The sequence below is a fragment of the Mauremys mutica genome, chromosome 25, assembly GCF_020497125.1.
Source record: "Mauremys mutica isolate MM-2020 ecotype Southern chromosome 25, ASM2049712v1, whole genome shotgun sequence".
Classification (NCBI taxonomy): domain Eukaryota; kingdom Metazoa; phylum Chordata; order Testudines; family Geoemydidae; genus Mauremys; species Mauremys mutica.
Window position 1 is genome coordinate 1272810 of NC_059096.1, and position 23300 is coordinate 1296109.

Consider the following 23300-nt stretch of genomic DNA (forward strand, 5'->3'; position numbering starts at 1 on the left):
CTAAGGAAACAAAACCAAAATATGCCAGAAACCGCTTCTGCAGCACCATGTCACATCCTTGCTATGACAGGCTGCAGGACTGTGCCCTGTTTAGGTGCATGGGCCTTGGGAATTCCTGACTGCAGGTGCCTGGGACTGGGTGGGGGTTGCTATTTTGATTGTCCAGGGCAGGGGGTGAGATCAAGGCAGCAGGAGCTGTTCGGCAGCGGAAGGGGGAAGAAACCTGCCCCAGGGATGGTGCTTTCTGGGGCTTTGGGCAGAACCTGGTCTAAGTCCTTTCATGACAGCAGCAAAGACACTAAAGAAACCTACTTTTAAAAGGTCCAGACAAAATTTATGAGTTCAAGAGCTGAAGCAGGAGCTCCAGGTGTCCCCCAGAAAGACAGGGGAGGCGGGCAGTGACCAGATACTATGGTGATGAGTGCACTATAAACAGTAGGTAGATTAGACAATTATGATGATGGCGGCTACTCCATCGTTAAGGATGCAGCAGTGTTCTCGTTATATAATATTAATACTTTCTCACTCCCGGGAGGTACTCAGGGACAGGGGCTATGTCTCGTCTTTTCTTTTCAACACATAATTTTGAATTCTCCTGTTTGTATGACAGACAGTGCAAACCCTCCTTGCCGACTCCTGGACTGGTCTGGGGGAAGGAGCAGGTACCTCACGTGCGGAGACACAGCCAAATGGCAGCTCATCTGCTGCTGGTATTCACAAAGAAGGTGACATGACAAGCATTAGAGCGTAGAATGTATTGAATCCAAACCCTACAGCGCAGTATTGCAGGCAGAGCCCAGCAAATATAAAAAGGTCACTCCTGTGTGTGTGTGTGTGTGTGTGTGTGTGTGTGTGTGTGTGTGCGCGCGCGTGTGTGTGCATGTAGCGGCACAACGGCAGGAGAGAGTCAGTGCATCACTGTGAAGTACTCAGAGGCAGAAGAGATCGTATTGCCAGGACTCCACCTAAACGGGAAAGGTGGAATCAGTCAGCGCTAGACTCCGGAAGGCAGAATGCTGGTAAGAGAGAGTTACTGTACATACTGGAACAGAGCATTGTCCCCTCTAGCCTGCTATCCCGCTTCCTGCAGCATCGGCTCCAACCCTCAGGCCCATAGAGCCTGTTATTCCCATCGGCTCCAGCATCCTGCCTCCTGGTGTGCAGCCCAGAACTTACACTCCTGTAATCCAGGCTCTGCTTCCAGCAATGGCTTATGCCTGTTAGCTCGCAGTGGCATAAACCCCCCACAATGCACCTGGTCAATCATGAAAATTGTCTGGAATTTTGCATATTTCGTTTCTTATAGAACAATCACCGGGACAAGGCTGGTGTGGGGCCTGGGCCTGCCCTCCCTTGCACGGGCTCCCTTCCAGTCGAACTCGAGGGTCCCAGTTATACTGCATGTGCTTGGAAAGCAATGCAGAGGTGAGGGCCAATGCTTGGCCCAAGGCAGGGCTCGAACACTCCCCATGTGTGGCTGGGAAGCATGCAGTGGAACAACTCTGTCTAGTTCTTGCTTGGGCTTTTCCCCCTGAGTGCTCTTTGTAGACACACACTGTGGCGTGAAGCTTCACCCCCCGGTTCATCATCCCCATCAGAGGGACAAGGCCACACGGCTCACAATAAACCTGCTGGCTCCTGGGATCCAGTCCCATTTCCACTCCACTAGCCCACGCTACCTCTGTAGCTGTCCGGGCAACTCGGGCAAATGCATTACAGAGGGGACAAAACTAACCGCCCCTGGGATGCTCACGGGGCCCCCTGCGTCGTCTGTCTTATGAGTGCCAAGCCAGCCGGTCCTGAGCAGAGACAAGGAACGGGAGCAATTACCTGCCATCAGCTCTTCCTAGTCATCTGCCCCCTTCTCGGGGGCCAGCAGCTCTCGTCCTTCCTGGTCCCCCTGGTGGCGATTCCTCGTGGACAGCACAAAGGCCGGCGCAGCCTTCTCTATGTGGATCCCTCTGCTGCTGAAGTAGCTCTGCAGGGCACTTAGGAACTGTGGGGGAAACTCGGCCTGAGTCGGCTGGTGCATTAACAACCTGGGTCCTGCTAACTGCTGGAGCCGGCTCCACGGAGCCTGCTGGGAGCGGCTCTCAGTCCTGGGCCGGAGGGTGGAACAGGGAGCAGCCTGCAGCTCCTGGCTCTGCAAGGCAGCTGGGAGTGAGCAGCTCAGGCCCACAAACCCCCTTCCCGGGCCCTTAGCCTCGCCGGAGCTCACATCCGCCTGGAACAGCCAGCCCCAGGGCTCCGGTACCTCTGCTGCGCGGCTCCTTCTATGAATGGTTTTCTCTGTCCAGCAGCAGCAGCTGGGGAGAACGTCCCAAGGGGCAGCGGCTCTGGGCTTGAGGTGCCAGCTGGGTCTGTTCTCAGTCAGTCTGAAGGGACTGGCCGTTCCGATCCCGGGGGCACCCCCCTCACCCACTTTGTCTGGCTGAGAGCCAGGCGGACGGGACGCTTAGGGCTGTGCTGAGCTCCGAGCGCTCTCACCGTAGGGCCTGGGCATGGGGGACCCTGCAGGGAGCTCCTTGTGGAGTCGGGCTGAGGAGCTGTATCCGCTCCCAGCGTAAGGGCGACAGGCCACGGCCTTGCCCCCGTGTCTCGTACAGACCCACGTGTTAGCCACGTGACCCTCTGCTTTCAGGGCCCCATTGAACCTGGACTCCCCGGGGTGGGGGGTGGGGGGCTTTGCCTGCTCTCCCCCAGACAGTGCCTCCCACAGACCGGGAGCCGGGCTGGCCCTGCAGGACCTGTCGTGGCATGAGTCATCGTGGCGAGAGTGAATTCATCTGGCACCGGTATTGTGGCTCATTAGTGAGGCCCTAATGGGCACTTGAAATGAAGCCTCCTGTACGCCACGCGGCTCCAGAGACGGCAGAGAAAGCCCAGAGGCCCCTCTCAAGGGCTTGGCTAATGTAACCTCAGCACAGAGGTATCGCGCTGCCTCCCCACTTCCTTTGATCCCAGCCACCCCCTCCCCAAGCCTGTGTTATGGAAAAGAAAGAGACGACCCCCCCCCGCATAACAGCGACAAGGGAGACGTGATCAGTTATTCATCAAAAGCCTTTCCACACCCCCGCCTTGGGGGTAGCGAGAGCCGCTTCCAGCTCCTACGTCATGGGAATGCCTTGTGCAAAGAGCCCCAGCCCCCCGGTCTCGGAGAGAGCCCAGCCCCCCAGCTCACCAGCTCTCTGTTCTGCGGCAGGTCCAGCTGGCTCCATCTCTCACTCTGCAGGGATCTGCTCTGAACCCAGCCCTGCACCGGCAGGGACAGGAGACCGAGGAAGGTGACTTGAAGCATCAGGTTCATCTCTGGAAGTAGCCTCTGCTGGCTGTTAACAGACGAGAACTTGCCATGTCACGACCCCTGGGGGACCTCAGCCTAAGGCTGGCCTGGAGCAGCAGCATCACCCTCCTGGGGGTGCCTGCCTGGGCAGCGCGGAATTTGCACCGGGGGGGGACAAGCCTTTGGCACTGAAACCCTCACACTGCCAGAGTGGGGCAATGCTAAGAAAGCAGGCAGGGCTGAGCCCTGTGCCCTGCGCCAGCACCTCCCCTGCTGGGATACCTCCCAGCCATGGCTGAACAGCTCCCTGCGAGGCTCTGGGCGGCCAATACACAGCCAGCTGGTGGCAGCGCTGGGAGGAGAATCCAAGTCCCTGCTCTGGCCACTGCTCCCGACAGAGTGAACCACGCCGAGGGCAGAAAGAGCCCCAGGCCCTCTCCACGGGCCGGCTAGGGGCTTTCGCCAGGCTCTTCGCAGGCACTGTCCACACGGGACTCAGCCCTGACGTGGGAGAGATTTGCTCGCTGGAACCTCGGGGCTGGGACCGAAACGCAGTGTGGCCAGACTGCTGGGGCAGATGGGGCAGTGTGTTTTCAGCTGGATGACCTGGGCAGTTACTGGAGTGAACCTCAGGGCATGTCCCACACAATCCGCAGACCTGGGCTGCGAGGCTCGCGCCAGCACGCTAAAAATAGCTGTGTGACTTGACATTGCGGCTTGGGCTGGAGCCTGGGGTGGGGGTGGGGGCATTAATGGCAGGTCGTTTCTGCCAAGCATGAATTCCATCCTCAGTGGCCGCGGCTTTGCAGAGAGCGGGAGACGGTGAGCAGCCCTGCATGGACAGCGGCTATCCCTATGGCCGGTCCCCTGCCTAACGGGGTGTGGGTGGGTGTAGCTCCCTGATTTTTCATTATTATCCTCCCGCGGCTGCTTGTGGGACCCGCCTGCTTCTACCTTTCCAGCCTGTGGGCATTGCTGTCAGCACAGCAGCTAGCCCCACCACTGCCCCTGAAGACCCCGCATGTAGGTCAGCCCAGTTACGTGGTTTGTGTGAGGGGCTGCAGAAGCTCTGCTGAATTATTATTAGTTCTCAGCATCTCATCCTGGAGCCTTTTAGTGGGAAAAAGTCCTAAAGTTTCCTAAGCACAGAGTCCCTGCTAAACCCTGCAGCCAGCGGCAGATTCGCCTCCGGGGGGCTGCTTTGATTTAAACCGTGGTGCGAAGGACGGGGGCCGTAAGACAGCAGGGAGGTAGCCCCGAAAAGCAGCCCGGAGACTCGGCCCCCCTGTAATTTGAGCACTGCCGTGGGGTTGCTAGAGCCAGTCCCAGGAGTCCCTCCTCCCTCCTTTCCTAGGGGAGCGTGGGACTCAGGTGCGCTCTGGCCCCATTGCAAATAGGAAACACAAACCGGGCACTTACCTCTGCTCTTCCCTGGCGCTTGCTGTCCTGGCTGCTGATTGAAGTGTCAGGCAGGCAGCGCTTCCCCTCCTTATATCCAGCCCTGCGTTCCCGGTGGGTACGTCAGAAAAGAGGGAGCCATCACCCTGCCACGCTGCCGCCCGCTGCTCAGGGAGGTGGTGGGTGGACACATATTGTTAGCCAAGCAAGTTGTGTTGGCCTTTGGGAGGACAGAGACGGGGAGGTCCTGCAGTTCATCTTCCACGCTCAGGCTGAATAGGAGCTGGTCACAGGCTTCGTCACTGAGCTGGGCGGCCAGAAAACGTGAGCTCCCAGTCCCCTGGCCTGGGGAAATCAGCCTCCCGGCCCAGAGCAGGGAAGCCTGGGCTCTGGGGACAGTGCCCCTGCCCAGAGAGCTCCGGGATGGGCTTTGTAAGGTAGGTGCAGCCTGGCAGCAGAGGGGCCCAGGCGCTCTGGGTGGCTGCCCTCTTCTCCACGCCCCGAGTGACTTTGGTGCTTGTTGAAGTGAGGAGCCCAAAGCGCTAGCAGGAGCCAGGCACAGCTGGGCAGGGACTGTGCAAGCTACCCACCCCCGGCTCTGCTGGTGCCCCTCAATCCCGACCCGCAGCCCCCTGTTATCCCAGCCCTGGGCTCCCCCTTCCCCACAGTTCTGCCAATGGACTTAATTTACGCAAACAGGGAGCCAAACTGCTCCCATTGACTCAGGCCCAGGGGAGCGTGAGCACTTTCTCGCCCAGTCCCCCGGGGAGGGGCTGCTTACATCTGTATTGCTGTAGGAAGACCTGAGCCTTGGGGGGGGGGTGGCTCCGGGGTGCCAGCGGAGCTGCTGCACCTGCCCTCGCTGCCCGCCAGCAGCAGGGGCGGAGGCAGGCGCGGGCACCCAACACACCTGAGAGGTTGTTCTGCGGGAGAACCGCACCGGGCCCGGGCCCGGGCCCCAGAACAGACAAACAATAAGAAAAGCAGGAGAGCGCCCAGGGGCCAGATCCTGCCCTGCTGGGGGTGGGGCTGAGAGCTGTGGAACAGCCTCTTCTGCCCAACCCCCAGACCCTGTGCTGCTTATGGAAACCCAGCCCCCACCCGACCCCTTGAACTGGGGGGGACTCGCCGGCCTGGGGGGTGCAGGAGCTCAGACTGGTCTCTCGGGCCTTGCGCTCCCCAGCCCTGGGTTGCTGCCCTGGCTCAGCTCGGCCCGGCTGGTTGAGCGCACGGCCTCTCTGGAGACGTTGTTTGTTCCCATGTTCCCCTCCCACGGCCTGTATCACGCAGCACTAGCTGCACCGGCTGCTCACGTGCACCAGCCTCTCCTCTGAGAGACAAACAAGTGGGCCTGGGACGCTGGCTCCTTCAGGGGAGCCGCTGGAGCAGGGGGCTAATTTGCCTGCCACAGCTCCCGCGCCCATCGGCCCTCTGCACAGCGAGTCCTGGCTGAGCCCACCCCCAGCCGAGCCCAGCAGCAGGATTTGCACAGCTTAGCCTGGTCCTGCCTGCGGCCAGGAGAGCGCTGGCTGCCGGGACAGGGCCGGGATGGGCCGGGCATTCACGAGGCGCCAGGCAGGACTGTCAGTGCTTGGCACTGAGGCGCATGGAGGTGAAGGAGGGACCGGTGAATATCCCTCCCTGTCCCTGCTGATAGGTGAGTCACATAACACAGCTTCCTCCCCCACCTCTCTGCTTCAAGGACCCCGGTGACTCCGGCCCGGCAGCCCCAGCAGGCAAGTGGGAAGATGAAAGTGCCAGGGCAGGAGGCTGGAGCCAGGGGTGAGCTAGGGATCCAGCTGGGCATGAGGTGGCCAGAGCCTCACTGCAGAGGCGGAAGCAGACGTGGAATGGGGCCAACACCGTGCTCGGTTAGCGCCAGTCTTGGCAGCGGTGCCAGGCTCACCGGAGTGTAATGCAACTGCCCGGCTGGCTTTAGGATAACGCACCCGCCTGGCAGCAGAACACACCAACAATGCCTAGTCCTCACACCGCCGCCTTGCAGCTGCAGGTGCCAGGGCTGCCGGGGGAATGCCCCCACCCTGCTGGTGTGTTTGCCCTGATGCTTGTGACAGGCTGAACTACAGCCGGCACCGCTGCCAGGGCTGGTGCCAGGCAACGGTCGCGCGGTCTCCAGGAAGAGGGACCCACTGGGGTAAATTCTGAGTTGTCCCAAGACATGAGCCCTGGGCCCCTGCACTGCCTTCCCTGAGCCAATTCTAACCCACAACCACACGACGAGGAGCAACAGCCCCAGCCCCATGGAGCGGCCAGGCCAGAGCGATCTGCTCTGAGCTCATCTCTGACCCAGGGGCTCACGAGTCTGCTTCTCACATGCCCAGTAATAAGCAGCATCTATTGCCGGAGCACCTGCCGTGCAGCGGGAGCCCCGTGGGCTTTACTGACTCCAGCGATGCAGCTACTTCTGGGGTGGGGCAGCGCGGCCATTCTGCACCCAGGGCACAGCACCAGGTTCCGTAGGCGGGGAAGCCAATAGTGACTGCTCCAGCCTTGGTGTGAGAGGAGCTGATGCCGCTGCACTGGGCTGTGGCTCCCACACAACGAGGAAGCAGGACAGGATCTTCAGAGCCCAGGCGTGGTGAGGACCCGGCTGTAACAGCTCCTCTGACAGAAGGCAGCTCCAGCACCAACCCCTGCTGGGCTGCCAGTCATGCCGCCCACAGGCTGCATCTCACCCGCTTGGTGCTGCCCATATTCAGCACGTGAGCATCTAGCCCTTCTGGTGGTGAAGAAAACCTTCCAAGGTGATCATGACAGCTGCCTGCGTCTGCAGAGAGCCTGAACCAGTAGCTCAGCGAGGGGTGAGCTCCCCCATGGCCCTCCGAATCTCAGCCGTGACACATCGATGGAAGCATCGCTGAGCCCAGGCCTAGAGGGGGCAGATGGGAGCTGCCATGGGGGAGGAAGGGCAGAGGGAAGAGAGGAGGAATGACGCACAGGACAGGGGGCTGGAGAAGGGAGAGAAGCCGCGACAGCAGGAGTTTAATGCTGGACGGGACAGTCTGGTTCTGGAGCATTGGAAAGGGCAGTTCTCCCCTCGAACCTGCCACGGGTGCCAGCGCCGCTCGGCGGGGGGAGGGGGACTAGGAGCCCTATGGCCCAGCCCTCAGGCCCTAAGGGGAAATGAAATCCAGCCCTCTGCACCTCCCCGTTCCACTCCTGGGCCCTGCGCCATGCTGGGGGAACGAGCCCCGTGCCTGTCGCACCAGCCCCCCGCTGCAACCTGGAGGGTCTCCCATGGGGGGGCACAGAGAGACCAGGGTCTCTGGGGGAGCAGAGGAGACAGCAGCTAAAGCTGAGGCCCCTCCGGCAGCACGGCTCACGCTGGTGAGCTGCTGTTCCAAGCTGACTGGCGCATGAAGGCAGCTCTGCCCACTGGGCTTGGTGCCACACACAAGGGCCAGGATTCCTCACACCCCAGCCTGGGCAATGGGTATCGCCCAGCGGCTGCTGGCACAGGGAAGATCGAGGAGCCCTGGCAGGTTGAAATGCTCCTCACTTTAAATGCCCTGGCGTGGCCTCGTCTTCACGCCCTGCTCCAGAAGGCAGAGGGCAGAACCGCAGCCTGCCAGGGGAGACTCTCTGACCTGCCTTTTGGGGACCGGGTTTAGCGCAGAGACCAGCAAACTACAGCTCACCCTGGCAGAGCAGCAAGGGGTGGGGGTACCAGGCCCCCCCATGGCCAAGCAAGGCCCAGCGCTGCCCCCAGGCTGCTGTGGGGGCTGGAGTGGCTGGTGGGTTCAGCATGAGGCTCCCATGCCTGCTGGGGAGGTGCATAGGGACAGCCAGGCGTCCCCTTCACTTCACCGCAGCGACTGTGGTACTTAGCAAGGTGGGCTGGGGTCCCGCCCCATCTCCCCCCAGGGCAGGCACAACCTGAGCAGGAGGTGCTGCCCCAGCTCCCTCCCACATCCCCCGCCCCAGGGCAGTGCAGACTGCAGGGCGCAGCGCTGGGGTGGATAGAGCCAGAGCCGTGCTGGGAGCAGACATTTATTGGAGCTCCGTGGCAGGGTCGTATCCAGCCCCCCTGTACAAACTCAGGGCAATGCGGGGGCCGCTTCCCGCCGAGCCCGCCCCTCGCTCTGGGACAGCCGCGCTGCTCCTCCTCACGCCCGGTCGCCCTGGGCCTCGCCCGCAGAGAACACGAACTGGTGCATGGCGCGGACGTACTCCGAGCCGTCGGGGCTGGTCAGCTTGAGCCGGGTGAGCGGCATGAAGACCTGGGTGGTGAAAGAGCGCAGAGGGGGGCAGGGGGCGCAGATGGCGTCCAGGAACACCTGGGAAAAGCAGAGAGGGTGCGTGTCAGGCTGGCGGTAAGCGGGGGACCCCCTCGCTGATGGGAAGAGCAGGGCCGCCTCAGCGTTACAGGGCCATAGACCTGCCTGGGGCTGTATGGCCCCCACCTCAGGCCCCTGTGGGCAGAGAGGGCTGGGCCGGGCTCCCTGCCCCAAGGCTCCCCTGGGAAAGGGGGGCAGGCAACAGGCCCCAGCCACTCCCCCTTGCCCCAGCTGGCAGGGTGAGGTCGGGGGCAGCAGCACCAATCACTGCTCTCCCCAGGGGTGGGGAGCGCTCTGCCGGGGCCCCTCCGCGGCAGTCTGGCTGCTCTCGGCCCCTGGCCCGGCCCCGCTCCCCTGGGCAGAGAAGCAGGGAGCTGGGAGCGACCTGCAGGACCTCCTCGGTGTCCTGGGCCACGTCACGGAAGAGGCTCTGGCAGTGCTGGAGGTACTGGCTGTACAGGGCGCGGGTCTGCGGGTCCAGGGCTTGCAGCGCGCTGCCCTCGGCGTCCGTCTGCTGCAGGTTGGCCAGGAAGCTCGTATTGACCGGGCCGCACTCGATCAGCGTGACGCTGCAGGAAGAGAGGGGCCCTGTCAGGGGGCCAGCACGCCCCACCCTGCCCAGGGGCAGAGCCCCGAGTGACACCCTCCTAGCATGCACAGAGGGGCTTTCGCCCCCATGCCCTGGGTACCGGGCATCTTGCGCCAGTTCTGCAATATGGCATCTCTGAGCCCATGGCCCCAGGAGCTGGAGGGGTGTGTGAGACAGGGACAGGCCCAGAGGCAGGGAGATCACAGCCGTTACACGCTAGGGCTGAGGGTGATGGCACTGGACATCTGCAAGCCCCCTGGATTTCCCCTCTGTAGCCGGCCGCGGTGTGAGCGGTGCTGGAATGCTGCCTGCAGGCCTGGGGCGAGCATCGTGTGGAGACGCTGGGGAGGCTGCAGGGAGGAGCCACAGAAGCGATTCCGGGGCAGGAGACGACGCTGCACAGAGCGAGGGATCGAGCCCAGGCTGGTCAGCTTCCCAGAATGGCGACTGAGCGGGGCCTAGGACAGCGTGGGTGGATCTTCCCAGGGAGGAAATACCCGGTGCTAACGGGCTCCCTAAGCCAGCCAAGAAAGGCAGAACAGGAACCAGCGGCTGGAAGCTACAGCCAGACAAATTCCAGTTAGAAACAGGGCCGTGGTTTGTAACCGGGCGGGTGATTAACCACTGGAACAAGCTCCCCAGGGCACTGGTGGGTTCCCCATCTCCTGGGCTCTGCAGGTCCTGACTGGCACCTTTCTGGGCGATGCTTTAATCAGAGCCCAGCTCTTGGGCTCAGGGCGGGGGAACTCTCTGGCCTGTGCCATGCAGGAGGCCAGACCAGACAATCTAACGGTCCCTCCTGCCTTAACTCCAGGAATGGATGAACCCCAGCAATTCGGGTGCTTCCATCCTCTTGCCTGGAACTCCCCCTGCACTGTCAAGTGGCTGCAGGATTATTCTTCCCTTCCTGTCCTAAACTACTGAGCAATAGCGCCAGGCTACAGCTGCCTCGTTCCACCCCAGAGGTGGCTGCAGGGCAGCGAGTGCGAGTGACAGGCGTAAAGCACTTTGTGTGGCCTCAGGCCCGTTCACGGTACTCACTGCATGTTGAACTGCTGCAGGATCACAGCCAGGCTCTCACACAGACCTTCCACTGCAAACTTGCTGGCGCAATACACGGCGTTGAAGGGGATCCCTGGGGCACAGCGGGAGGGACGGGTGAGAACCGGCAGGGGGAGCCTGGCCAGCTCCTCCCAGACTGCCCCCAGGAGCTCAGACGTTACACTGGGCCCCACATTTCCCCCCCAGGAGGGGGGATTTGCAAGGCCACGTGGGTACCCACAGGCCATGGGGTGTGGGCAGCATCACAGAACACAGGCGTGGCTGTCCTGGTATGGGCACGTGGGGGGAGCTGCTCCCCAATCCCCACCTAGCCACAGCAGCTGCTTGGGCTCCTGGTGCAGTCGCCCCATTCTCCCCAGGATCCTTGGTGGACGGTGAGGCCATGCATGGCCAGAATCTCCCCAAGAAGGGCGAGGCCAGCACCCCCCAGGCTGCACTGAGGGGCAGACAGCTTTATGCAGTGGGCAGGGTCGCTGGGTTTCCCAGGCACAGGGCTGCTGACTGAGCCTGGCCTGGGAGGTACCTCCCCCATGGGGAAGGGGGGGGTGTCTCACCTTGCAGCGCCCCCACGCTGCTGGAAATGATGATCTTGCCGGCTTTGCGACGCTTCATGCCGGGCAGAAAGGCCTGGATGGTGCCAATGGTCCCAAACACGTTCACGTCGAAGATGTTCTTCATGGCCTGGTAGGAGCAGGTCTCCAGGGGGCCCATCAGCCCCACCCCGGCATTGCACACTGGCAGGGCACAGCAAGGAGCCGCCATTAGGGAGGTGCAGGGAAGGGAGCTCCCTGGGGCCCACGCCCCCCGCAGCGCCAGCCCCACACATTCCAAAATTGGCGTGAAATCTGAAGCGTGGGGCTCTGGTCACCGGGCTCTTAGGGCTCGCCCATCCCAGCAGCCAGCCCGACTGGGCTGGGCACTTCCGTCTCTTTCGCAGTGAGCAGCACGATTCTCGCCCAGTCACGGGGCTCCAGGTGCTGGGGCTTCATGAGCAAGCCCAGGGACCGCGGGAGCAGCAGGACTGGACATTATCCCCTTTCCCTCAGCGGCTCTGCAGGCTCAGCCCAGGGGGAGCCCCAGAGGAGCTGGCTAGTGGGTCTGAGCTGTGTGAACCCCCCGACCTGTCACACAGGGCAGATCTGCCTTGGTGCCCAGCAGGCAGGGAGATGCAGCAGGCTGGCTGGGAACTAGCCCCCTTCCCAGGGCTGGCTCGGGGGGCGGGAAGGAAGCTGGCACAGGGCCGAGGAGCACGGGGCTTGCAGAGACGCCTGGCCAGACTGGCTCACCCAGCACGTCGACGCGCTGCTCCTGCACCTGCTGCGCGGCTGCAGCGAGCGAGAGCGGGTCGGTGACATCCAGCTGCAGGATCTCCAGGGTGCTGGCGTGGCAGCCCCGCACGCACTCCAGCAGCCGCTCCTTCTTGGCCAGGTTGCGCATGGTGGCGTAGACTAGGGGAGAAGGAGCGCCCGGCTTTGGGGGGGAGGAGGGGCTGGTTGCAATCCCCTCCAGCCCCATGGCACTTGGTGGGGGATCTTCTCTGCCTCCAGGGGAGCCCCCCACTCTGGGGAGTACAGAGACCCTCCTGCTACAGGCGGCTCCAGCGAAAGGCTTTGCCGCGGCTTGCACCATGCAAGTGTCTCCCTAACGTCCCCCCCAGGAGAGACCTGGAGCCCCCGCTCCCCTCAGACTGAAGGCTCGTCCCAGCCCAGCTCAGCCAGTCTGGTGGCCCCCGGGAGCCACCTCCCTCCAGGACCATGTGGGCGCAGAGCAAGCGACTCGTCTCCCCCACCTCCTGGGATGGGGTGATCTCTAGGGAGCCCCATCTGCATGGACCCCCAGGTGCTCAGGGAGCTCATGACCAGGCGCTCCTTGTCCTGCCTGACACTACACGGCTCCAAGTCGCCTCCTCCGTCCGAGCCTGCGACCTGCCCAGGACCATGTGCGTGTCTCCTCCCATCTGCCCCAGGGAGTTCATTCTGCTGAGACTGCCTGGACCCCAGCCCCCGGGATCCCCGTAGCTTTCCTTCCTAGAGGGCCTGTATTCCGTGACCTCGAACGGAGTGTGTATCCCGTCGGCCCCACCTTGCCCAGCCCCACAGCATCCCCAGCTCCAACCCACAGCCGCTCCTCCCACCTCCTGGGCTGCAGAGCCCGGCTCCTTCCCAGCGGAGGACCACGCATCCGCCAGCCCCTTGTTCGCCCAGCCGCTGGGTCAGGACCAGCTCCCGCTCTCGGCTGTACAAGCCCCGGCAGTACCTTTGAACCTGCGGGAGGCGTCCGAGGCCAGGCGCACAGCCAGCCCCAGGCCGATCCCCGAGGAGCAGCCTGTAATGAGCACCACGGTCTTCTCCATCGCTGGCTCCAGCTCAGAGACAGAGCATCCAGTGCCGGGCAAGTCCGGTTCCCAGGCAGCCGAGGGGCTGTGGGCTCCGCTATTTTGTCTATTTTCTTATCTCAAGGCTGGGCTCTTCGCCGTCCCTCACAGAGCTTCACTCTCCGCCCAGCCCTCGGCAGATAAGATTCCAGCCGAGAGGCCGTGGCAGAGCCGAGCGGGGAGGGGTGTGGGGGGCAGGGGCAGCCTGTTTGCAGGAGGTGACAAACGGCCTCCCCCCCAGCCCAGGACACAGGCTTAGGGCTGTGGCGGCCTCAGGGAGGGAGTTTCAGGCAGCCACGGTGGGCACTGGGGTGGGGGTTGAGAGGTAGGAATTGGGGCCAGCAGAGACCCCTGGGCTCAGCCTGATCCTTCCCCGAGGGGCAGGGCCAGCGCGGGATCACTCCCCGTGCGCTAACGCCAGCGCCCCAGCAAAGGGGCTTCCACTCCTCCCCCTGGAGCCACCAAAGCCCAGCTGCTGCTTCCCTCGGCCAGTGACCCTGCCAAAGAAGGAAATTCAGCTGGTTTGGCAAATCCTGGCTGGCTCGTCCTAGTCATCCAGCAGGTGCTTACACATGCATTGTTTAGTCATTTGTTCCCGTCCCTTTCCGGGGATCGAAGTTGGGCTGACTGCCCTACAGTGCCTGGCGCGCCACTGGCCCCCTTTCTGCAGCTGGGGAACATCAAACCTTCCTCCCGCCCTCTGGGACCTGACTGGAGGGAAGTAGCGACTGCTCCGGGGCATCCAGGCCCAGGCCACAGCAGTTGCTCATTTAAGACCCACAGAAGGGGACCTTGGCCAGGCACCTGCAGCCAAACCCCACCGGCACGGAGCCCTGTGCAGCCCCCAGGGCTGAGTCCCACAGCGCCAGAGCAGCTGGCTGGCTGCACAGCCTGGCCGGGATGCGGCCGTGTTGTGACTGCTGCAGCTGTGAACTGCAGCCCCTGGCTGTTCTCAGAGACCCGCTCGGATTCACAGCTGCCACTCTCAGCCCCGCTGTGCACAGTGCCAAGAGCCACACCCCGAGGGGGTGGGCAAGAGACACCCCCGGACGCAGAATGAACGGACTCCAGGTCTTTAATTGGCATGCACAGTCCGGGCATCAGTCTCCGAAAAGTGCTGCCAGTTCAAACCAACGTACACAAGCGTATAAAAATCATTCGGCTAAAAGAGAGACAGTCCCACTGCAGCCCGAGCCGTGCTCCGGCGGCAGCCCTCACTCCCCAGAGCCGGAGAGGCTGGCAGCGACCGGAGCCAGGTGCAAGGAGGAATTCAGACACGTGCCAGCTCTGCCGGGGAGCTCACATGCTGGTGCGGGAAGGGGGCAAGGCACAGAAGGGGGGAGGGCGAGTGGGGGGGTCCCTGGTGTAAAAATAGACTGTCCTCGTAAAAATATATTCCCAACATCTGTTTCTGTTTAGTCCAAAGGCACAGGGGGTACAGAGTGGGGAGCCGGCCCCCATCCGGACAGGCCCTGGCACTAGGAATAACCCCATGTGGGTGAGCCGCTGTTCTGGGGCAGATCTGCCCCCATCTGAGACCAACAGCGAGGGCATGTGGGGAGAGGAGTGGGGACAGCCCTTGGAACAGCCAGGGGCTGGGAGGCAGTTTCGGGGTGCGGGGGGAAGGGGGGACAGGAGAAGCTGAGGCAGCACCCCCTAGCCAGGGACAGACTGGAGCTGCGGGCGATGCAGCACCTCCTCCTAGCCCTGGGCAGGGGCTGAGATACGCAGGGAGCCGGCTGCAGCGCACACTTTGCAATGGCACCAAAGCAGCAGGATTGGAGCTTTCCAGCCTCCCTGATTTTTGTTCTTTAGAGCCTTGACTAGCAGTGTTAAACTCCCCTCCCCGGACCGAGAGCTTGGGAGGGTCCCGCTGCATTTCCTGCCCCTCAGCCTGTTCAGAACCAATTCCCTCCTCTGAGCTCCCAAAGCCCTGGAGCTGCCAGTGGCGGGGAAACTGCACTGGTTGTTTTTCAGCCTATAGCAGCGAGGGCATCACCTACAAGGGGGCACTACCCACACGTGCCCATTTCAGGTCTGCACCCAGCACCACGGTATCCCAATGTCTGTCCCTGCCCCCTTCTGCGAATCCCCTGCCCGAAGGGATCAGCATTCTCAGCCTCTGTCCCGCCTGCCCCTGCAGCAGGCCTCGTCCACCCTCTGCCCCACAATCCAGCTGCCTCCCCCAGACGCTGGGATCAGCCTCCAAGCCGCAAGGAGACCCTGGTCAGGTCAGAGCATCCCAGCGCCCTGAGGGCCAGTGCAGGATCAGTCCCTCCAGCCCTTTCCCCGGGAGCTCATTCCCCAGCTCACTGCGCTCCATGGGCAGGTCCATCCCGGTCCTGCTCCCGCCCACGCAGCAGCGTCGCTCACACGCAGCACGAGGCTACCTGCTGGGTTTCCCTTTGGGTCCATGGCCTTGGTTCCGGCTCTGGCAGAGGCTTGGGGGGGAGAGGGGGAGAGACAGAAGCTGGGGGCACCAGCATCTCCGGCGTGGAAGAGACCGGGCCAGCCGCAGAGGCGCCATCCCATCCCCGGAAGGTCCCTGCGACGCAGAGCCGCAGGCCCTCACGCCGCCCCCGCCCGGCCGCGCCGCATGGCGGGGGGGTAATACTTGAGGAAGATCTTCCTGGCGATCTCCAGCGTGTTGCCGGCCGGCTGGGAGGGGTAGCGCTTGCCATTGTAGACGAAGCCCCTCTCCAGCTGGAAGACGGCCTGGTTGAACTGCTCCTGGTGGAAGGGGGTGCCGGTGTTCAGACTCTCCACCAGCGCCGAGACAAAGAGGCTCCAGCGCACCCGGTAATAGTCCAGCACCAGCCCCCCGAGCTGCTTGTTGGCGTAGTCCAAGATGTTGCCGTTGGGCCCCCACAGCGTCACCTGGTTGCGGGCGTTCAGGTCATACAGCTCGGCTTCCTTGTCACTGGTGGCCATGGCCCGAGCCTGCTCCAGCCAGCGGCCCAGCAGGAAGTGGGGGTCACTGGCCAGGAGGCCGTCCAGCTCCGGGAGCAGGTCGTACAGCAGCACCCCGCCGGCAGTCAGCAGCTCCGGCAGCGAGTGGCTCTCAAAGGCTTGCTTGATCTCCAGGTAGTACTCGCTCACCAGCTGCTGCACGGCCTGCCGGGTCACGTCCACCAGGTCGTAGCGGAAGGTGGGGCTGGCCCCCAGCTCAGCAGCGGCGCCCAGCAGCAGGCGCCAGGCCTCGTAGACGTCGCTCTTGTTGTACCACAGCTCCGTGGCCATGCGCAGGGACGGGCGGCGCACCAGCGGGCTGCGGTTGTGGTTGACGCAGGGCCCCGAGCAGTTGTAGACGCTGCGGAGCAGCAGCTGCCAGGCGCCGGCGGCCTCCACGTTCCCGGTGCCGTAGCGCCGCTCGGTGTAGTTGGCAACCCACTGCTGGAGGTCCAGCGGCTCCTGGCGCCAGCCCAGCTCGCTCATCAGCTCATAGACCATGTCGTTCTGCTCGATGCCCTCCGGGGCCAGGCCGGTGCCCACCAGGGTGGAGTTGGGGAAGCGCCGGGCGTCGAAGGGGCCCCGGTTGATGCTCTCCACCGTGCCGAAGAGGCCGTGGTTGCCGCCGAAGTTGTGCAGCATGCACCAGATGAAGGGCTGCCCGTAGAAGGACTCTGTCCGCTGGTACACGGGCTTGGACTCCGCAAAGAGATCCAGGACGATCATCCTGCCGCTGGGCACGCCGCGCAGCAGGGCCCGCACCTGGGCCGGCTGCCAGAAGTCAGGCTGGTGCTGGAAGAGCCAGCCCTGCATGAGCCAGAGCGCGTCAGGGTCGGCTGGGGACAGACACACACAGAGCCGCTAGGGCCATCAGGACGCGCTGCCCTCCCCCGACAGAGCTGCCCCACACCTGTCACTCCCTAGAAAGCCCTTCGGCTCTGAGCCTGCCGGCCCAGGGCGTCCGCCTGCCTGCCGGCCCCTGGAGCTCACGGTGCGGCACACACAGCTGGGGGGTGAAAGGGCCTGGCCGGGTGGCTGCAGTCCCCAGAGCCAGTACAGCCCAGGCAGGCTCTCCTGTGCACTGCCCTCCTGGTCTCGGTAATGCCCCTGCCCTGCGGAGCCCGCCCCACGCCCCTCCTCTGCGGAGGCTGCCCAGAGCCTCACGACTGGCCACCCATCCACCGCCCTGCAATGACCAACTCCTTCCAGCTGGGCCAGCGAGCCAGCGCAGCCCCGGCTGGGAGGAATCCAGACCAGCCTTGACCCAAAGCCCTGGGACGAAAGGTTCCCGGCTCCCCACCCCTGAGCCATCCAAGCCCAGGCCTGACTGCACAGCGAAGGCTCCCCAAGGCAGAGCCCCTTTAGGAGGAGCCTGGGTTCCTGCTCGGGTCCTACCTGCGGTCATGGATCTGAAGACGGCAGCGCTGACCCCCGAGAGGTAGGCAGGGTCGGAGGACAGGGGGCTCATCTCATTGAAGGTGTCCGCGTTGTAGATGTGATCCGTGCCGAACTCTCTGATCAGCTCCTTCAGGAAGAGGGTCCCGATCACCTGGAACATGGGGTCTCCGGGGTCCAGGAGGTAGGCACACGAGTAGGTGCAGTCGAAGTTGCTCCAGCTCCCAAGCCGAGTGACGTTTATCCGAGGGAAAGCCCTACATCACAGACCAGCAGCCGGGAGTCAGCGCGGGGGTAGGGCTCCCCCAACCCGCCCAGCAATGCAGAGCTCTACACGTGGGTGCAAGGAGCTGCCAGGGGAGCGGACGTCGATAGCCGTTAAAAGGTAACTGGTTAACTCATTACAATTATACTGGTTAACCGTTAACCACGGTCGCTGCGGCGAACCAGTGCAGGGTGGCAGGGCCTGGGGTCCCAACAGCCCAGCATGGCTGGGGCCACTCCAGCTGCCTGCCTGCTGGGGATGGGGTCCTGCCGTCCCACTGCAGCCAGGGATGGGCTCCCACCTGCCTGCCGTGCCGTGCCTGGGGTCCCGCTCCAGCCCACCTGGCCCGACACGGCCGGGGCTGCTCCGGCCGGCCAGCGGGGTCCGCGGTTAAGGTCTGGTTAACGGTAAGCCCAATGCTGACTGGCTAACTGGTTAACCCTTTACATCCCTAACAGCGGTCAGTCCCATGGGTCCCTGCTGCTTCCAGGCACATGTGGCTGAGTCGCATTCGGTGGGGAGAGAGGCCCAGCAGGGAGAGCGGGTCTTGCCCAAGCCCCAGCCCTGACACGCTCACACATCTGCAGCTACCTCAAGACGCCCCTGGGGACGTGCCCCGCGAACGCCGGCAGCACCGGGATCATTCCCAACGACCGCATCCTCTCCAGGATCCTGTACTGGGAGAAAGGAGGAAAAGCCGGATAAAGGGGGCGCATGGGCCGGGAGACGCAGGCGCGTTGTTCTGGAACCCACCGTTCTCAGGGACAGGCCCGCGCCACGTGAGCGTATCCGTACTGGAGACTCCAGCCCCCGGGCGTAGCCTGAATGAGGCTCCGAGCCCGCGGGCACCAGACAGAGGGGACAAGAGGCCCGGCCTGGAGCTCAGCACCGGGGCGGCTCTCCGTCCAGAGAGATGGAGACGATGCCCAGGCTGGTTCAGGGTCCCTAGAGCACGTTTCCCCGGGAGCTTATTGCAGGGAGCGCTGCGGGGGGGCGTCTCCACAACCTGCAGCCCCGCCCCAGCCGTGAGTACCTGCAGGTACAGCTGCTTTAGGTTCCAGGAGAGCGGCAAGGGCCCGGCCCAGGTGTGCAGGTTCCCCATCCGGTTCCAGGCGAGGAAGGCAGGCCCGGTGACGTACTCGTCTATTTCAGACTGGTTCAGGCCCAAGGACAGATACACCTGGCGCGAACGAGGGGAAGAACACAGGGAGCGACGACGTCAGCTGCTGCCAACAGGGAGACAGACGCTGCCCTGCTGGGCAGGACGCGGACGTGCCCAATGCTGGGAACGCTCCCCTCTGGCCAGTCCCGGCATTCGCAGCCCCGGCTCAGCCTACACAGCAGTTCTACCTGGCCACACTGAACAGAGACGGCTGTGCTGTTGGTCAGCTGCTGCCCCCCAGCCTGCCAATGGCAGTCAGGCATCAAGGGGCTGGGTCACTCCCTGGATGGCAGCCCTCCCCCCAGAGCGCCCTCTTCTGTGCTGTCCCAGGACAATACATTTAACGTGTCTCCCCAATCGCCTGATAAGCCCCAGCCCCCGGGCCCTGCACGCAACCCGGCTTCACTAGAGACACCAATCAAATACTCAACCCGCTGCCAAACAGCCTCCTGCCCAGTAAACGCCAGCGCCAGGTTGATGCCGTTGAGCGCCATCCAGTCGATCTCTCTCTCCCAGCGAGGCCAGTCCCACCACACGTAGGAGTAACTCTGGGTGCAGACGTTCTGGTAGTAGCGGAACCTGGGAGCGGAGAGAACAGATGCTTCAGAGAACGCGCCGGACTCCTCACCTCACCCTGGGAGACCACAGCCGGGTTGGCGCGAGCGAAAGAAATCAGGACGCAGGCAGCTCCTCGCAATGGAGCTTAATGTGCATCCAGGCGTCTTGTCCACTCCTGACCAGCGCTGGCCCCATGGATGCTGGAGAATTAACTCAGGCAGCCTCTTCCCACGGGGACAAACATCACACCCCCAATACCACACACAGGGACTTGATTTTGTTTTTCCAATTGAGACAGTTTTTGGTGCCGATTTCAACATCCCCCCGTGTGTTTTGCAGCTCAAATACCTGCAGCTCATGCAAAGCCTAGCAGGGAAACGGACCCGGTCGCTTGCAGCAATGCGAAGAAGTAAACCTCCGCATTAGACAGAGAGGAACGGTCATTGTCCAAGACTAATGAAGTGCAAACAGCACACAGGACAGCAAGGACCAGGCGCCGAGACCCCCTGCAGCGCTCAACGGCAAGGCAATATCTCTGCCCAAGAAGAATTTTAAATGAACAGCTCCCGTTTAACCTCCTGCTGCTTGGAGGAAGCTTCCAGCTGATCATAAGTGTGAGCCACAAGATTTCACAAGTCGCTTGATTGTATGGTGATGAACCACGCCAAGACCCTTTGCCTGGCTCCAGCTCAGCCGCGAGTGGGAAGCGCTGCAGGGCTTTGCCTTCCGGCTGAAGGAGGACTAACCACAGCTTCCGGGCCAGCCGCACCAGATCGCAGGCCGAGCGCCAGGGTGGCTTTGTGGGAAGATGATTGGTGTCCAAGGACCTGCGTGTGCAACCCCTCTGCTCCAGGATTCTTCCTTCGCTTTCATGTGGCAAAAGCGACCAAGCCACGCAGCCCCATGCACCTGCCAGGACTTGTCAACTTACAGGCCAAGGGAAGGCTCCCCTAAGGAGCCCCAATGGCTGAGCTCATTGGGTCGATCTTTGCTGGCATGAGCATGGCGTGTTCAGGACCCAGCCCAGAGCACTAGTGCCTACGAGCAGCACAGCGAGGATCCAAGCGACTCTCAGTCAGCATGGCGGACACTCCAGGCCAGGGAGAGGCTTCCTCTTGCCTGGGAAGGCTGCAGGCAGCTGACTGAAGCTCCCTGTTAAATGGGGAAGTGCCCTTTCTGCAGCAGAATCCTCTGGCCCCGTCCCAGGCCCACCCCAGAGCAGCTGCACAGTGAGCAGAACAGATGCTAGAGCCCACCATTCTCGCACCCGGGGTTCAGTGATACAGGACCAAGGACATCCCTGGTGTAAGCTCCATTAACTCCACTCCCTGGCACCAGCCATGAACTTGGCCCATGACATCTACATTCCAGGTAGGGCCAACATTCAGGACGTGAGCGCGCGGGGGGGGTGAGAGAGGCCCCAAGCTGCAGAAACACGCCCAGGCCCTGGCAGACCCAGACTGGTGGTAAATGAACCCAACCTGTCCGTGGCATCTCCAGCTGCGCCAGGCCCGGTGGGGGGCCCCGACCGCTGGAGGGCTGGGAGTTCTCAGCCCCAGGGCTTGGGAAGCAAACGAGCAACAGGCATTTTCTGAAGTAGCTTCCCGGGGTGAAACTATCACAAGGAACAGCCTCCCTGGGTCCCCGCCTGCCTCAGTAACCCCAGCTAGGTACCGGCAGCATGTGCAACAGACGCAGAACACGAGAACCCTCAGCACATGCCACTTTCAGCACCTGCTTCCCAGGCGCGGTTCCATGCCAGGTGGAAGCCCCCCCGCCTCCCGGCAGAGCGGGCAATGGACAGCGTGCGTGAGCCTGGCATTGCGCCTCGCTGCCCAGGCCCCGCATGCACCAAGGCGGGGCCAGGAGCATCCCTCTGCCTTCTGCTGTGCCCCGAGCAGCCCCCAGCCCCCGTCAGACCCTCCCCGTCCCCAGGCTCTGGGCATTCAGCGCCCAGCCCGAGGGATCTGGGACTCCATGGACCGTTCCTGGCCGGGACCAGTCAGCTCCGATCACCGCACCAGGCCCTGCCTCTGGGGAAAGCAGCGACTCCCCCCTGCCCAAGGAACAGGGTCTGCCTGAGCCAGCCTGGCCCTGCACCGGGAGAGCCCCACAGGCTACAGCCAGGGCCCGGGGTAGGGCAGGGCGCGGCCTGGCACCGACTCCATGTTCAGGCACCTGTAGGAGCCAGTCAGTGCCCAGGCCTGGGGCACCCGGGGCTCCAGGGGCAGCGGGGGGGAGGGGAGGCGGGCAGGGTCCCCGGGGGGCGGGGCAGGCCGGGCACCCGGAGCAGGGTCCTGGGGAGAGGGGACCAAGTCTGGGGCACCCGGGGCAGGGTCCCGGGGAGGGGGGGGCAGGCCTGGGGCGCCCGGGGCTCCATGGGCAGGGACCCGAGGGGGGGCAGGCAGGGTCAGCCGGGGCAGGCAGGGAGCCCAGGGCAAGGTCCCGAGGGGGGGCAGGCAGGGTCAGCCGGGGGGCGGGGCAGGCAGGGTCCCCGGGGCTCCATGGGCAGGGACCCGAGGGGGGGCAGGCAGGGTCAGCCGGGAGGGCGGAGCAGGCAGGGAGCCCGGGGCAAGGTCCCGAGAGGGGGCAGGCAGGGTCAGCCAGGGGGCGGGGCAGGCAGGGTCCCCGGGGGGGCGGGGCAGGCCGGGCGCCCGGAGCAAGGTCCCGCGGAGGGGGGGGGGGCAGGCCTGGGGCGCCCGGGGCTCCATGGGCAGGGACCCGAGGGGGGGCAGGCAGGGTCCCCGGGGGGGCGGGGCAGGGTCCCGCGGAGGGGGGGGGGCAGGCCGGGCGCCCGGGGCAGGGTCCCGCGGAGGGGGGGCAGGGTCCCGCGGAGGGGGGGCAGGGTCCCGCGGAGGGGGGGCAGGGTCCCGCGGAGGGGGGGCGGGGCAGGCCTAGGGCGCCCGGGGCAGGGTCCCGCGGAGGGGGGGCGGGGCAGGGTCCCCGGGGGGGCGGGGCAGGGTCCCGCGGAGGGGGGGGGGGCGGCGCCCGGTTACCTGTTGGGGCTGGTGGCGCTGATCACTCCGGGCACCGCGGGCAGCGGGTCCGGCAGCCGCAGCTGCGCCCCGGACCAGGACACGTGGCAGCCGCAGAGCTCCCGCAGGTAGCGGTAGAGGCCGGCGGCGGCGGCCACCCCGCTGGACCCGGCCACCCGCACCCGCTCGGCGGCCCCGCGCGGGGAGCTGAGCCGGTAGGTGTCCAGCCCGCCGGCCGCCAGCGAGCGGTTCACCGAGACGGCGAAGCCGGCGGCCGCCCGGGGCCCCAGCAGCCGCTGCAGCAGCTCCCGCACCGCCGCCTCCTGCCGCGCGTCGGCCGCCTGCGGGGCCGGGGCCGGGGCCGGGGCCGGGGCGGCCGCCAGCAGCAGCAGCAGGAGCCCGGCGAGCGCCATGGCCGGATCCAGCTTCCGCCACCCCGGGCCCGGCCAGCTGGGGGCGGCCCTCCCGGGAGCCAATCAGCGGCCGGCCGCGCCCCCGATGGATCAATGTGCCCGATGGAAACAAACGTTACCGAGTGGGGTGGCATGGAACCGACCCCGGGATCGAGCCCCGCCGCCCGGCCCCCAACCGACCCCGGGATCGAGCCCCGCCGCCCGGCCCCCAACCGACCCCGGGATCGAGCCCCGCCGCCCGGCCCCCAACCGACCCCGGGATCGAGCCCCGCCGCCCGGCCCCCAACCGACCCCGGGATCGAGCCCCGCCGCCCGGCCCCCAACCGACCCCGGGATCGAGCCCTGCCGCCCGGCCCCCAACCGACCCAGGGCAGGGGGTCCCGCCCACCCCCCCCCAACCGACCCAGGGGGTCCCTCCCAGCCCCCCAACCGACCCAGGGCAGGGGGTCCCTCCTACCCCCCCAACCGACCCAGGGGGTCCCTCCCAGCCCCCCTACTCCACCTCCAGAGCCACCCCGACCCTCAGAAACTAACTCCAGCCTTGTCCAAGTTAGGATTTCTTATCACTGACTATCACTC

At 64.4% G+C, this 23300-nt stretch overlaps 2 protein-coding genes and 1 long non-coding RNA gene across 4 annotated transcripts; all 3 read right to left on the reverse strand.

The window, feature by feature from the left end:
• Positions 1–834: 834 nt before the first annotated feature.
• Positions 835–3453, reverse strand: LOC123356480. The gene is made up of 3 exons (XR_006575366.1): positions 3182–3453; positions 1831–1996; positions 835–965 (listed from the first exon to the last, which is right to left on the reverse strand). It is a non-coding gene; the product is annotated as an uncharacterized LOC123356480 (long non-coding RNA).
• Positions 3454–8680: 5227 nt separating this feature from the next.
• HSD17B1 (hydroxysteroid 17-beta dehydrogenase 1) lies at positions 8681–15549 on the reverse strand. Of its 2 annotated transcripts, XM_044999562.1 has the most exons (6): positions 12887–15549; positions 11917–12078; positions 11185–11364; positions 10610–10703; positions 9365–9548; positions 8682–8979 (listed from the first exon to the last, which is right to left on the reverse strand). In XM_044999562.1, exons 1-6 carry the CDS (start codon positions 12981–12983, stop codon positions 8809–8811), a joined length of 888 nt encoding a protein of 295 aa, XP_044855497.1. In that variant the 5' UTR covers positions 12984–15549; the 3' UTR covers positions 8682–8808. The 2 variants fall into 2 exon arrangements, with proteins under 2 accessions (XP_044855496.1, XP_044855497.1); XM_044999561.1 differs by having other exon boundaries at positions 8681–8979; positions 11917–13921.
• NAGLU (N-acetyl-alpha-glucosaminidase) lies at positions 14062–22721 on the reverse strand. The gene is made up of 6 exons (XM_044999560.1): positions 22330–22721; positions 19207–19354; positions 18647–18793; positions 18205–18290; positions 17349–17605; positions 14062–16789 (listed from the first exon to the last, which is right to left on the reverse strand). The coding sequence occupies exons 1-6, from the start codon at positions 22719–22721 to the stop codon at positions 15573–15575; spliced, it is 2247 nt and encodes a 748-aa protein (XP_044855495.1). The 3' UTR covers positions 14062–15572.
• Positions 22722–23300: the final 579 nt, after the last annotated feature.

What these genes read in the sequence shown, in the direction of transcription:
- HSD17B1 (XM_044999561.1), bottom strand. Translation starts at nt 12,259, where the DNA reads ATGGTGCAAGCCGCGGCAAAGCCTTTCGCTGGAGCCGCCTGTAGCAGG. An exon ending in GCAGCGCGTCGACGTGCTGG is followed by an intron (nt 11,365 to 11,916) that starts GTGAGCCAGTCT and finishes GTGCCCTGCCAG; the next exon opens with TGTGCAATGCCGGGGTGGGG. An exon ending in CAGCGTGGGGGCGCTGCAAG is followed by an intron (nt 10,704 to 11,184) that starts GTGAGACACCCC and finishes GCTGTGCCCCAG; the next exon opens with GGATCCCCTTCAACGCCGTG.
- NAGLU (XM_044999560.1), bottom strand. Translation starts at nt 22,721, where the DNA reads ATGGCGCTCGCCGGGCTCCTGCTGCTGCTGCTGGCGGCCGCCCCGGCC. An exon ending in TAAAGCAGCTGTACCTGCAG is followed by an intron (nt 18,291 to 18,646) that starts GTACTCACGGCT and finishes CCTTTCTCCCAG; the next exon opens with TACAGGATCCTGGAGAGGAT. An exon ending in CTTCAGATCCATGACCGCAG is followed by an intron (nt 16,790 to 17,348) that starts GTAGGACCCGAG and finishes GTCTGTCCCCAG; the next exon opens with CCGACCCTGACGCGCTCTGG.